This window comes from Opisthocomus hoazin, chromosome 1, assembly GCF_030867145.1.
Source record: "Opisthocomus hoazin isolate bOpiHoa1 chromosome 1, bOpiHoa1.hap1, whole genome shotgun sequence".
In the NCBI taxonomy this organism is placed as follows: domain Eukaryota; kingdom Metazoa; phylum Chordata; class Aves; order Opisthocomiformes; family Opisthocomidae; genus Opisthocomus; species Opisthocomus hoazin.
Genome location: NC_134414.1, coordinates 21,480,796 through 21,495,564, shown reverse-complemented (window position 1 = coordinate 21,495,564; position 14,769 = coordinate 21,480,796). Strand labels below are relative to the sequence as shown.

General features: G+C 36.7%; 1 protein-coding gene across 5 annotated transcripts in view; it reads right to left on the bottom strand.

The window, feature by feature from the left end:
* Positions 1–14,769, bottom strand: part of ATM (ATM serine/threonine kinase) — a 75,426-nt gene that overhangs the window by 54,841 nt on the left and 5,816 nt on the right. For all 5 annotated transcript variants that reach the window (XR_012763695.1, XR_012763694.1, XM_075418420.1 and 2 more), the window contains exons 6-22: positions 14,055–14,220; positions 13,522–13,760; positions 12,562–12,725; positions 12,004–12,173; positions 10,171–10,542; positions 9,428–9,622; positions 8,998–9,093; positions 7,763–7,988; positions 5,660–5,791; positions 4,800–4,925; positions 4,589–4,678; positions 3,393–3,564; positions 1,970–2,169; positions 1,393–1,475; positions 1,131–1,286; positions 603–678; positions 319–449 (exon numbers count right to left, since the gene is read on the bottom strand). Coding sequence is in view for 3 of the 5 variants with exons in the window: in XM_075418420.1 (XP_075274535.1) it covers positions 319–449; positions 603–678; positions 1,131–1,286; positions 1,393–1,475; positions 1,970–2,169; positions 3,393–3,564; positions 4,589–4,678; positions 4,800–4,925; positions 5,660–5,791; positions 7,763–7,988; positions 8,998–9,093; positions 9,428–9,622; positions 10,171–10,542; positions 12,004–12,173; positions 12,562–12,725; positions 13,522–13,760; positions 14,055–14,220 (2,794 nt within the window). In the remaining 2 variants the exon portion in view is untranslated. The remainder of the gene's footprint in view (positions 1–318; positions 450–602; positions 679–1,130; positions 1,287–1,392; positions 1,476–1,969; positions 2,170–3,392; positions 3,565–4,588; positions 4,679–4,799; positions 4,926–5,659; positions 5,792–7,762; positions 7,989–8,997; positions 9,094–9,427; positions 9,623–10,170; positions 10,543–12,003; positions 12,174–12,561; positions 12,726–13,521; positions 13,761–14,054; positions 14,221–14,769) is intronic.

Here is a 14,769-nt window from a genome sequence, read left to right as displayed (position 1 = left end):
TATTTCTAGGGGAAAAACAAACCTATTTCCTACTCAAGTTCTGCATAATAAATTTAGTGCAAAATTTGCTGTCATATATAGCTTTATACATACATAGTTTACCTCTCTCTAATATATATCTCTCTCACATCACGGAATAATTGAAATTTAGGTAAAGTTTGAACACCTCAACCAAAGTAACTTGGTAGGCTTTTATATTCTGTCAAGATTAAAGCCCCAGAAGCACTGAAAAGAGCAGGTATACACTAGCAGAAGTAAACGCAGTTAAGTGAAATTCAGCATTGTTCCTATAAACAGAAAAAAGATTTACATTATCACCTGGTAATCGACTTGGCAGCAAGAATGCGAACTTCATGGTGACCATCTGCGAGAAAACGCGGGAAAGCATCACTCACAGGTAGATCTTCATTTATCACATTAAGGATCGCCCACTTGCAATAAGGATCTGCCTGAAGAAAACTAATATTGTGGCTTAAAACATACAGAAGGCCTAGAATGGAATATACACTGACATATGCAAAAGATTTTTAGATACTGTTTTTAAGTAAACCTTAAGTATATATGCTTAACACGCTAATGAATGTCAGAAAATCTGGGATTACCTCAAGTAGGGCTTTCATGCAGTTCAAAAGGGCCACTCTTACTGGTGCTGTGCATTTCCCTCCTTGAGCTAAATGCCTAAAATAAGGAAGATCTGAATAAAGGAAAAAGTTGCCAACAATTTTGAGAAAAAGTCTAAGTTAGTTTCTGCTGATTACAGTTCATTCTTTTGTGCTCAACAGGCATGTTTGGGAGGATTTGATGTTTTTATTGATAACCTACAATTGTATACGATATCCATTTCTGGTTGCTGAAGTTATCACTTGTTATAATTACTGATGCAATTCAGAGCACAATAAATCTTTGTTAATATACAACAGTGTAGCATTTATTGTTCAAATACTATCTTAATGACAATATGATTCTTTGCTAACAAATACAACATGACACAGAAAATCTGGAAAGTTAAATACTGGATAAAGATACCATAGGATACCAACAGCAAGACACACAACAGCACTACAGTCTTCACACTGATAGCAAAGTTAAAAATTTTATGCTCAGTCTACTTCTAAACAGATAGACCATACCAAAAGGCTCCAACAACTGTGAAAAATTGTCCTTGGGCATCCCCTGTCTCTTCAGCATGTGTGTTGGACTGGGCCAATCCTACTGCTATAGGAAGCAAATTATTTAGAATTATTTTACAAACTTCTTGATCTCGACGGTACGAAGAACACACAGCACTGAAAGAAAGTAAGAAAAAATATCTTGAAACACTAAACAGTACCCAAATCCTCTAGCTGCTGAACTACAAAAGCTCTAATACGTGCTGAACAGTTTCTCTCTTACGAAAGAGGCCTAAGAAGCATAACAATGTCGTCTTCAGGCAAGAGTTGTTCTTCAACAGGGAGCTCCTTCAAAAGGACCAAGTACTGGGGAATAAAGAAAAAGAACCAAAATGGAAAATAATACTTAAGAAAATAAGTAGACAAAAATAAAAAATATAAAACATTTTCAGTAACTCTTACATGAAATCACGCAGCAAAGACACCTATTGTCAGCTCTTACATGTTAGACTGACCATCTTTTCATGTAAGGACTGTCACACAGTAATGTTAGTCTTGGCAGTCAAAAATATTTCCTTTTTAAACTAAAACACAGATCCTGTTCTACTACAGAGACCATTTCTAGCTATTTAACAAATAATTAATGATAAAGGAAAGCTGTTTATACTTCTCCACTTTTTATATTCTGGCTTACAACAAATTCTAACTGCTCTTTCCCTGACCACAGCACTCTTCTGAACACTAGAAGTAGCCATTTTCATGTCTTCTCAGGGTATCGATGACGAGAGAAAGACAATATACAACTGCCAAGAACACACAAATTTAAAACCAGTACAAATACAGAGATGGGTCACACTCACCATGTGCAGATGCAATGGCTTAGCACTATCAAAGACACTGCTGTCAGTCAGCATTAACAGCTTCCTCCGTATATCAGAGGCTCGGAAGCTCACTGTTTGAATTTGGACTGTGTTTACACAAATACACAAGAATCTCAGAATTTCAAGGAGAAGTAAATCCTGCTTTGTCAACTGTTCTTCAGCTAATGGGCTCAAAGCACCTGAAAATAAGATTTTCATGTAAGAAATGCTTCTCCAAGGACAAAAAGTTGGTAACATTTCAGGTCTTTACAAAGCTAATTTAAGTTCTCAAAATAGAGTACTAGCAACCTTTAAGTTTATTTGTTATAGAGCTCTTACTGCACCAGTAACAGCTTCTTGAGCGTGTCTCCCACTTCTACAAAGGCCCTCTCTAAAACAGAGGCTTTTAATTTATGTGCCCCTTCATATGGCTGATTTCTCCATCAAGGATAGGATGAACTCAGTGCAACCACCTGCAGCTGTATTATTTTGTGTTCCTGCCTATAACTTAGGATATACCTTAAACTACAGATTCAAAGCTTCCCCAGAATTGAAAATGTGACAATTACTACTATGTTAATACCCTCACTGAAATTTCAATTATAACCTAAACGTAATAGTTACAAACACCATTTTGCTGTCACATTTAGAACTCACGTAACTTTCTGCAATTGCAAACTTCATTTACTAGAATTACTTATCAGGTGGTTGGAGAAGATACTTCTAGACACTTATTCAACATGATGGGGAAAATGGACCAGCTGCTGTTTGTGGCATTAATGTAACACCCTGATTTCCTTCTCATTCAGTAACAAACAGAAGGCATAGTGCTGATTAAAAACTTAAGTACACACCATTTTAAGAAAGAATTTAAACCAAAAGAGAACATCAGTACTTGTAGCTGCCAACAGGAATAAACAGATTCATGCTCCTGTCCCTCTGCAGGTCCAGAAATATAAGAAAGCTGACCTTGTCAAGAATTATTGATCAAGACAAGGAGAAAAGTTAAATATGACTACTTTTAAGAAAATAAAGTACAGTCTAATGAAAGAGACAGGTATCCTATAGACACACTTTCTAGTCTTTTCTTTGCCAAAACTTCTGCCTGACTTTGAACAAGTTAACTAGCTTCTCTGCTTGTAATAGTAAATCTACTTTACTACTGTAATAGTAAATAAATAGTATTTATTTACTATTAATAAAAAATAGATTTCTCCTTTCCAAATGAGCTAGAATACTTCACTAGTATCCTTCAAACACTAATGAGGTCAAAAGAATTATTATTGTTTAGAAAGTATCTGGTTCAACAACTACCTGCTTCAACTACTAATAAAGTAGCACAATTATGTATCCCACTGTCGTTCAAAGAGTATTATGTAAAAACAAGCTTTTGCAAATAGTTTTGGACACAGAGAAGACTTACCTGTTATATTTTGCATCTCACCAGATTCATTTGTATCACTGATGTCAGTCACTGAATGATCATCAAATAGATCATCAGATACCTGGTTATCTACTTCCATTTTACTCTCCTCAGGATCATTCCCCAACAGATCCACTTCTCCCAGTTCACTTGGTTTTCCATTGAATGTCATCTGGCAAAAACACCACATCCGTTTACAGTTGGCTTTTGAGTACAGGAGAAACACCACAGGCGTAACACAAGGAAAGACACTACAGTTTCCCAGTGAACTGGAACAAGTGAAGACAATAAGGACTACACCAAACTGATTAATTTCATTCTTTGTGATAAACTTGTCTTCTATGTACGTGAATTATTTCATCTGAACTATTCTCTTTTGGACACACACTTCCTAAGATAGATGCTAGTCTCTGTGTTTTAGATGGTGCCAAGGACATTGTTAATATTTGAAAAACAATTCTCTCTACAAGACTCACAAACCTCTCCCTATACTTCACAATCACAGAGAAACATAGGACCTTTCTGAGGCACACTAATTAGTACTTTCCCTACCAGATGACAAGTTAACAGAAGATAAGACTCTCAGCTTCTCCTCACCTGAAAAAAGCAACGGATATTGTCTACCTAGACCTGACTACAGGAGAATGTGCCAAAAAGAGAAACTTTAAGAGTCGTGCTAAGCACAGTGATGTGCCACCCTATTACTTCTGTCAGTGAGAGAGTCATCTACAGTTACAAGATTTAGTATCTATATAATAAACACCTTTAAAGTGTTTTAAGGCACTGAAGTCCATCAAACAACAAAATAAAAAGAAGCTTCTAATACTTCACAAGTGCATTAAAGTTAAATGTCATGTGTTGCAGAAATTCTTTCCATGGCATAAAATCTGTATATACTTTTACTCCGACACAGTATTAAAAATTTTCCAAAAATAACATGATTTGTTATTTAATGTGAGCTGGCATGCTACCCTTGATCAAATGTTACCCATTTGCTCTCATTTTTCCCCTACACCTGTTTTCAAATGTTAAATAAAAATGTTTCCAGTCAGGAGTTCTCTATAAAACTCAATGTATTTTGATATATTTTTTTCAGTATTAAGTATTTCATTTGGTTTTCCTTCGAATTATTATACTGTAAAAACAATCCTCTCATAGAAGAGCACTGTATTTAGAAAGATACAGAATGTACTTACCAGACTTTTGCAAATATCTACAAGATCATTCATAAATTTTGTTGTTAACAAACGCAGGAATATATTAGACAACATCTTATTAGTACTGTTCTGTAAGAAAGTAAGATGTACAGATAGGTTAATTCATTTTTTTCAGGTACCATATGTATGATATTCAACTTTGTGATCTCATTAATGAAGAAAGAAATATAAATTCCTTTATAAACTTTACCTTGGTACAATTGCATAAACATTTTGTACATTGTGTTATCAAAGTCCTCAGTGAGTTTATCTGGACATCTTCATTTAGTTTGTTTTTAGACTGAGAAATGCTTTCTCCGGCATAGTGGATGAGAGACTAGTAGAAATACAACACAGTTAAAATACCCCAGTTAAATTCCTTCGTACATTGGCACATTCACAGCACACACAGAGACAAAAGGACATGATTCTCATTCATACATTCTCATCCACATAGTTTTGGTATTTACAGTGTGCATTAATGATTTGGACTTTTTCTTTTTGTTCGTTTCATTCTGCTCCAGAAGTGACTAAAAGATGGCCTAGACCTGCCTGAAACATTGAAATTTTCATCACAAAATAAAAACACAGCATCTCTCCATAATGTATAAGTTTTGAGTTTCCATATTTAAGCAAGAAACCACCACATATAGAGTAGTAGTAATAATAATAATAATAGCAGCTGTCTTCATACTGGTTTAAACCATCAAATGATCTTGACAAATTCCTGCATAAAAGACCCATAAATGAAAGGACTTGTTATCCTCTAAGTGGTCCTTTGTCCACATGTCCATTATTATTTTACTTTTTTAAAAGGCGAGACCCAGAAATGTATCCATATTTAGAATACTCTCCACTGCAGAACTGCTGCACTGGTGTACTGACAGAACTTCAATGACTCCTCTCTTTCAGCAGCTGTAACATATTTAAACCTCTCCCAACTGCCTTTTTTAAGCAGAAACCAGTGCAAATATTCATGCTCTGAAAACCTGCCAATATGAATAAAATTTTTCACATTATATTTACTGGTTTATTTTGTTTTTAATAGCTCTCATACACATTGCTGCTTACCTTAGCGTTCTGGAACAACTGTGATTTACAGGCATCCTCTTCTTTAAATGTTCCAGTGTAGCAATAGCAGCCAAGAACACCAACCAAGAGACTGACACATCGGACAAGGTGTTCTGCAGCAACAGTCTTAGACTAAATCAAATATACAGTATAAATACCACTGATTTGTCATTAAACTTTTTTAACAAAATACAGAATTCTATTGAGTCTTTTTTAAACAGTTTTATATACAGATTTCACCAAAATTAATGAAGATTAGCGTCTTAGTGTTTTGCACTGCAGCTGCCTCAGCTCCCTAGCAAGTCCTCTTGGCTCTCCATGTTATAATATTCTCTGTATGTCCCATGGCTTTGAAGCTCCCATCCTTCGCAACATTTTAAATTCTGCCTCTCCTTTAGATTCCATTATAGTAATATTTCCAGCTCTTCCCATGTGCTCTGTTTATTTATTTTACCTCCTGCCACGACTAGGTACAGAATGAGCTAGTCAGGAACTGTATCATATTCCAACTGCTGTCACTTCCAATCTTAGTAAATTCCTAAGTTGCTTCTTAGCAGCTAGTGTGTCAATAAACAATGGCGTAGATGGCTGTAAACACACACAAGCTTACTGCAGGCGTATTTTAGAGATCGCTCTTTACCTGTCTAAATTATATGGATCAAAGGAGGAGAAAGAGCAGACAAATAACTACTTGTCTGTCTTTCTCAGGAAGGGAGACCAAAAAGGATTGCTATCACATTCTTGAAAAGCAGGTATCTATGAAAAAACGATGGCAAAACATATGCACACGTGCCATTGTTACACAGGCAAAACCAGGGATAAGTTTTATAGCTCCCAATTGCCAGTACCTTGTTTCAAACTGTGGTACCGCCTCTTTGGCTCACCAAATATCACAGGACCTTAGCGGTGAATTGCAAGGAAGGCACACCACTGTATTAAAATCAAAGCTAGACTGTCAAAAGAACTGGAAGTTTAAAAAGCCTGCTGCTTTTGTTTTCACAAACTTTCTACCATTATGTGGTGGCTCTTCCTCTACAAGTCAAGATTTTTCTCCAAAGAACAAAAACCTCCACTTCCAACAAGTGGAAGATAAAAATAGCATCACAGGATAGTTCAGGATGAAAGTTCAGCATGGCTCTGGTCCAACCTCCCGCTCGCAGCCGGGTCAGCTCTGAGGTCAGAACAGGTTACTCAAGGCTTGATCTAGTCAGGGCTTGAAAACCTCCAAGGGTGAAGACCACACAACCTCTCAGGCAGGGCAACCTGTGCCACTGCCTGACCGTCCTCATGTAGACAAAATTCTCCTTTTATCCACTGTGAACTTCTCTTGACTCTGCCTGCCGTCTCTCACCTTCCTGCAATAGACCACTGCAATGAGCCTGGATCTGTCTTCCAGACAATCTTCCGGCACTGACAGGCTTCCCCAAAGCCTGTTAGGCTCCCCCAAAGCCATCTCTGCTTCAGGCTGAACAACCCCAGTTTCCTCTGTGTCTCCCCACAGGTCAAGTGCTGGAGCCCCCACTATCTCAGTGGCCTTCACTGAAGGCACTAAATGTCTGTCTTGTACTGGGAGGCCCAAAACTGGATGCAGTATTTCAGATGCTGTCTAAAGGCACTGAGCAGAGGGGGATAAATCAGTCCCCTTGAGCACTGGCTGTGCTCTTGCTAGTATAGCCGGTATTTGCGGCTTTCTTTACAGTTACTCCTTTACACAGCTGCCTCTTTTTAAAAAACCTGTTTGAGACCTCTATGCCTCAGGCTATCTTGGCTGAAAACTGGCAAGAGCTTAAAGCTTTACAAGGGCACAGAAGTTGAAATCAGTATCACAAAAAGCAGGATAACAGTGGTTTATGTGGCAACTTTGCACACACTTCCACTTCTATGCAGCTTCTACATATTCCCACATACTTAAGAAAACTATGGATATTTTGCCAATGATGTAAAGAAATAGAGATTTCTCTATTCCATATTATTGGATATAGTTTTTAAAATGCTTGTGGCTCATTTTCAGCAGCAAAAGGAATGAAAATCTATGTATTTTGCCTTGAAAATATATTGTTTGGGAGCACAAATACACGGATGCAACAGTAATTTCTGACTTACCTTAGGAGAACAGCTGCTTAAAAGCTTTTCTGACATTGCTAAAAGACAGTACTCCAGTGTTTCCCTAAGATTTTGGTTGATGGCAAGTCTTGAACCAGTCACATTTTTATCTGCAACATTTACTGCAAAGTTAGTGAAAATATCCATTTCATCAAATGTTGTCTGCAGATACAGCTCTTCAACATCAGAAAAACTGTTTTCTTCTTTCCCTTGCAAGTGCTGCACACTTGAAGAAGAGACAGCATTTTTACTTCAGCAGCCAGTATATGACTTCCAAGTCTCTAAAACTACTATTTAAATGCAAGAAATAAAAGCAAAATAAAATATTTTATCTTTTTGGGCTTCCAAACTCTGGCTGATCTTTAATTTTAGAGGAAACTTTCATTGTAAATGGATACTACTATTCTAGCTTCGTCCGAAGAAACTGCAAGAAAAAACAAAGCCTGCACACACATCGTATGTTCTACTATAATTCACATAGCAGCATCTGGTTTGTATTAAGATGGCTGACCTCAACCTACTTTACACAATCGGAGCAGAAATTCACAAAATCCCTAAAACTAGTATTTTTAACTTCTAGTAGGAAATTCTTGTCTTCCATCAGAACATGTTTACACATTTTAGTTTCATTAAGAGGAAACTGGACACAGTTCAAGAGCTTGAACACATGCATCAGTGAAAGATGCAACAGCATGTATAGAGTGACTCCAGCAGACTCAAATTAACGTGTGGCTCGGCCACAAACACAGGTGGAGCAGCATGAGCACATATGGACAGTAAGCACCTAGACGACCTTCTACTTAGCATCTCTCTTCAAGAAAACTCTTAAGACGAGTGCTTCCTTTAGAATGGATGGTAATGTTAAAAAGCATGAATATATATTTGTATAAAGTTACAAAATATTAAAAAAAAAATTGTAATGAGTTAAAAATACCTAATGTACTTATGAAAAGAGTCAAGTATTCAGCTGTATTGCTGAAGAGAGATGATACACATATCCCTTATAAGGTATCTTGTTCAGTACCTGAAGCTTTGACTCTGTCAGCAGGAGACTATTTTAACGTCTGCTGCATCTTAACAAATTGCAAGAGCAATATTATTTTTATGAGGTCTGAAAGATTTTGTACAGAAAGATGCAAAAGAGCTTGAGGAATTATGCATTTCATTATCTCAACTTGCTAAAATGATAAATATAGGAAGCTTAAGTATCTATAATGATCGATTTTAAAACATACCATTTAGCATCATTTTGGAAGAAAATCATGGCAGCTCTACAGTTCTTCATCGTAAGGCTCACAAGAATTTTTTGTAATGTAAGATCAGGAAAATCACTGTAAAAGAAGAAAATTGTTTTGTATTTTCTTGCAATCAGACAAGCTCCTGGGATTCCTGAAGCGCACCCAAACATTAAGCAGATAAACAGCATATCTTCAAACAAGCTTAAGTTTTCATTTCAGATTTCTAACACGTAGTTGATGTATCTGCTATACCACGGACAGAGAACTGAATTATGTCCCTAGAATGACATTCTACAGTAAGATTAAGAACGCCATAAAATCTACCAAAGCATTAACATAATACAGTTCTGCAAATCCACTTATCCCTACGCAATTTTCTGCGTTACAAGGTGAGCTTACATACAAAATTACACCACAAAGACTTTACCTGCAGAGCACAGGAGGCAACTCTGCACATTCTTCCATTTCTTCCTCAAAATAGCAAGACAGTACCCATTTCATTATCACCTCCTTCAACACGGAATTCAGATTTCTTTCACAATTATTCTGTTCCATTCCTACATCCAAATTTTCTGGCACTGAACAGGCAGACATCAGTAATGATAAACAACATACAGCAGAACTGTAACAGAAGTGGAACACAGGGCATTTGTGAGAAACAACACGGTATTTGTTGATCAGCACTCTAAAGCAAAGTCAGTGTTTCTGCATGGTCAGGGAGCATCAAGTATATAACGAAGTCAATAAGCACGTGTACTGGAAAACTCCTTTATTAGCATTTTTGTATTTTCGAAAGCCACATTTTGGCTATCATAGTTACTTCCTGTCTACTTTAAAGACTGTTTCAGAATACTCATTTCAGAATCAAAACATATTTAGAAGAAAACATACTAACTCAAAAAAAAATCAAGATTTCTTTCAGTCAGATTTTAAATTTTTAGTCAATTTTACACTTTTAGTCAATTCTAAATTTGAAGAAGTTTGCCTCTCCTCTTCTGACTCTGCTTACGTATGTATTTATGCCCATTTCAAATGCTTAAAACACGAATGTGGGCGGTTCTTAACAAGAAATACAGCCACAACAACAATACTATTTAGAACAACACAGTGATTTTCGTTGCACAGTAATGTGATTCACACACAAAGTATTATCCTTGCTTCCCATTTTACCTTGAAGGCTTGCATGCAGGTCCTGAAAATATCTTCCAGAGTTCTTTATCTGCTACAACAAGGTTTCCTTGAATCATAGCTCCAAGCAGCCCAAAGCTCTCCACTTCAATTTGCTGGAAACTTATGCTACGAATGGTAAGAGACCAAATCTTTGCCCAAGTTCTCTGGAGTTCCAGCTTGTGGGTGCTTTTCAAACCAGTTTTCTGGTTCTGACACAACGCTACCTCTGTAAGACACTTCAGGACGTACGGGGTCCTTTCTCCTCGGCGCTGCTGAGGCAGTAACTGCTGAAGTACATTGAGTAAGGGAGGTAGCTCACTGTTAGGCAGATTCATAGGATACTTTGATATTAATTGAGCTGTGATCTGTAACCTTGAAAACACAAAGTGAAGCAATTAATATCACACATGTATAAATTTGCATCTTGAAAAGTAAATGAACAAAGCATTCTCCGACTGTCATGTCACATTTATACTTTCCAGTATTGAGCTGATTTGTTTACTCTCAAAGGTTAAAGATTCAGTATTTCTACTGTTTTTACTTGTAATGTCTGCTCGTCTAACCTCACTATCACTAACAATTTCTTGCAAGCTGAGTTCACCGATTTCTGACCACAAGGGAAGAAAATTTCAGGCAAGAAAATTATTTTTCTCCTTCTTCTGGGCTAGCCTGTTACACATTGTGACCCAGGGAGTGACCTCAAGGGTGAAACTGCATAAACAGGAAACATTACTATGACATCTCTGCAGACAAGAAAAATAACATTCTCTTCATTTGATAAATTCTAAGCTGGGAATCATAAATTGGAGGGGTTTTGACCACAGTAATGGATGCAACTCTACTCAAATCAGCAAATTACAGTACTCACAGTATTTCTTGGAGATCACCACCTCTACATAGAATGGCACTTTAATTTCTCAATCAGATCCTAAATAGCAACTGTGCCTCAATAGTGCGAGCAGTAAACACACACATGTACACAGACACGACCTGCCGTCCCAGCTCAGGACCCAACTCACAAGCAGCTACTCTATTCTGGTAGGTTGTACAGCAGTTTCCAACAAAACTCAGAAAGACAGAGGAGAAGAGTAAGAGCAAAAAACATCCAGTTTAATCTATTTTAGCTAAAAACTCAACATTCTTTGGCTTAGGACTACAACTGGTAAGTTCTGGAAAAATCTAGCTGTGCTCTTTTAACAACGATCTGACTCTGTGCTACACTCTCTGCTACGGAGTCCTTCGCCGGCAGCAGTCAGTGGAAGAAGACCTGTAGCTACACCTCCAGTTCAGAGGACTTTCATGTCAAACAAAGCACCCCTCAATCAGGGACCAAGCTAAGATACCAGGCCTTGCACTTCAACAGTTTTTAGGCCAGATATTACGGCAAACTGTGTGAACTAGTCCAGAATGGCCAAACTGTTAACAGTTGCTGCCCTATGGCACAGCCAGCTTAAGACAGCAGCAACCCTCACGTCAATTTCCTAATACTCATAAGTTGGATCGCACACACATCACTTAACATAAGGACTGGTAATACCTAGCACAAAAGGCAGGTAAAATATCAGAGGCAGGAATATCTTACACACTACAACACTGTTTACCAGACCTCATTTTTTATTTCTTAGGAAACCAAAGATACCAAATTTATAACGCAAGAGTGCTGAGAATACTACTCATTACTTTCCAAATGCTGTGAGAATCTAACCTTATTGCTTAGATACATAATTACAGCATGTGCAGACACCTATTTCGAAAGCACAATATATTCAAGAGAACAATTAAATAGAAAAAGATGTCTGCAGTGATATTTGTTTCATGTAAAGATGTTATTACCAAGGTATGACATCAAAATCCTTCTGTGATCCTTGCAGGTTGTCTCGAATTACCTCCCAGCCTAGTTCAATCCTCCTGCGCTTGCTTGGTGCTGTTTCATCACTGGACTCTCTCTGTGAAATGGCATACGACTGGGTAATTTCCATAATTTTGGTATCCTCTGTAAAAACCTTTATAAAGAGAAATTGAAAAGTAAGCAAATAAAAAAAAAAAGCAGTATTTACAGGAAAACTGTAATGTCAAAACTAAACTGGTCCATTTTTGGACCAGTGTGTAAAGCTTTTTAAGAGGCACCCAGCATTTTTATTATCCTTTACTATAACAGAACTTCTGCTTATATTCTAATAAGCAGCACTAGTGAAAGCTAAAATAACGTAGGAGTCCAAACATTTCTAAACTTCACAAAACTGAACAATTAAACACAATAGAACACAGACAAAAGGTACTAATACTTCAGTAAATGACTCTGAGGAAATGTTAAAGCCATACTGCTTTCAAAAGCAAAACATACATCACAGTAAGTATATAGTCAACTTCATATTCAACTAAAAATGTTACCTGATGACAAATATCAGCCATTAACTCAATCAAATTTTCCTTTACAGCAATATTACGTGAGCCTGAAGAATACTTTCCTCTACTACCGATGAGATTTATTTCATTCACCAGCAGATCATACAGGTTATGTAAGATACTTTGCCATTTTATTGAGTCATATGCACCTGTACGTGCAAAAACAATGAAAAGGTAACATATGTACCACCCACTTTATACAATATGTAAACCTACTTGGAAAACACAAAATACAGCCAAAATTGAAGTAAAGCATATGAAGCTTGACAACAAATGCAGGCCTGCAGAACAAGTCTTACAATGGAGAATGAATAAAGTAAAAAACTGAAAAAAGTTAAGAGAGAATTTAATCAGCATATACAAGTAATTAGGGCAGGAACGAAGTTTCTAATAAACAAATCTTTATCTAATTGGAAAGACTACAATGAAACTGAACAGATAAATTCTGACTAATTAGAAACACTCTGCCATTTGTAGACAAAGGCAAAAAAAAAAAAAAAAGCTATAACAAATAGGCCATAACAGACAAACACAACTACTGAGTGATGTTCTCTGAGCACTTTTATGCAGTGTCAGACTTAGAATACAGTAGTAATTTCTGGGCTTAAATACACCTGTTAAGACACGAACACACGTGGCAATCTAAACTCAGTCTAAACTATTATTTACCTTCTTCAAAGACTTTGTGTTTTTAGTAATTAAAATAACCTTTTGATAAAAAATCAACTTTTACAGACCTTAATATTCTCTTAGTCCATACAGTTTGAAAACTTGTTTTCAGTTTCACTCAATATTAACCTATAGCACAAAACTACTGAGAAGAAATCATCACTCCCATCAATGTTTCCAAGCCTGCATATCAAAATTCAGACAGCTGGCACAATAATTTGAACAATGACATACAGTGATAGAAAAAAAAAAAAAACAGGAAACTTTTTATTGTACCTTTTTCCTGAGTTTTCGCACCCTTTGGGTGATGAATATGAACTTGAAGACGAAATAAATCAATTATTGATTCTTTCAGGGAATCCTTTGGCCTATAGTGAGTCCATATATAAAGCACTGTAGGCAAAATTTCTTCCCCTATTTTACAAATCTGTATGCGACAGTTGGCAGCAAACTTATTGCAGAAAACATTCATTGCTCCAAGAATATGATCCAGACCTGCAGTATTTTTCTCCTGCCTGCAACATAAATCAAAGACTTTAAAGTTCCAGAAGAAATAATCTCCTTTCTTTTCATAGGAATTTTAAAAATGTAAATACTAGTAAGTAACTATATTCTGAATATTATTCGTTTAACAAATGCAGATGTTACTAAAATTTAAAGAATTTATGAAACTGGTGTTCAAAGACTGAACAACAAAATATGTCTAAAGAAGTATTACCTGCTATTACTCAAGTCTAATCCCAAATACTCAGAATTAGTTATTCTCTAAAAGCAGGTACTAGCATACAAAAGGAGCACTTGCAACATACCTTGCACACTGCATTGCTTTTGAAAAGAAGATAAACATATCAGAACTCAACCCATCAGTTTGGAAGCAGTACCCCTTCGTGAGTGTGTGAATTATCCTAGCCACCAAGACTCTGTTAATCTTCCCAGAAGGTCTGAGGTATAATTCGCCATACAGGATCAGCAACTCTGCAAATGTATTTTAAAAAATATATATATATATGATACTGTATGTATATATGTTATAAAATATCCAAATATATATAAAAAGTATATATATTACAGAGGATTACATTAAAAAATACTTGAAGCAAAATATTGCATTAAATACACAAAACCCACTATTCTGAATTCAGCTGCATGTCATTAGTCACAGAAGTTAACTGGGAAAAAAACCCCAAACATATGTGGTCTTGTCTACGCTGGAAGTAAAGTTATGTTCATCCTAAGCTGGGAGATAACACAGAGCAAAGCAGCTATAGTGATATGGTCAACTTTCTACAACTCAACTTCTTCCACACTCTACTTCTACTCTACCTTGATTGCTCAGGCACCGTGGGCTCCACATGTTGAGGAATACACAATTAAAGTACTCAGAAGCAACTGACAGCCACGCATACATCAACAAAGAACTTTGTGCAGCAGGGACAGGTCAACGGATCGGAACAGTTGGTATTGAGGCTCCCCATATTTCGATTACTTGCAGCTCAGCTAGTTCACTCCAGCCCGCAGACCAAC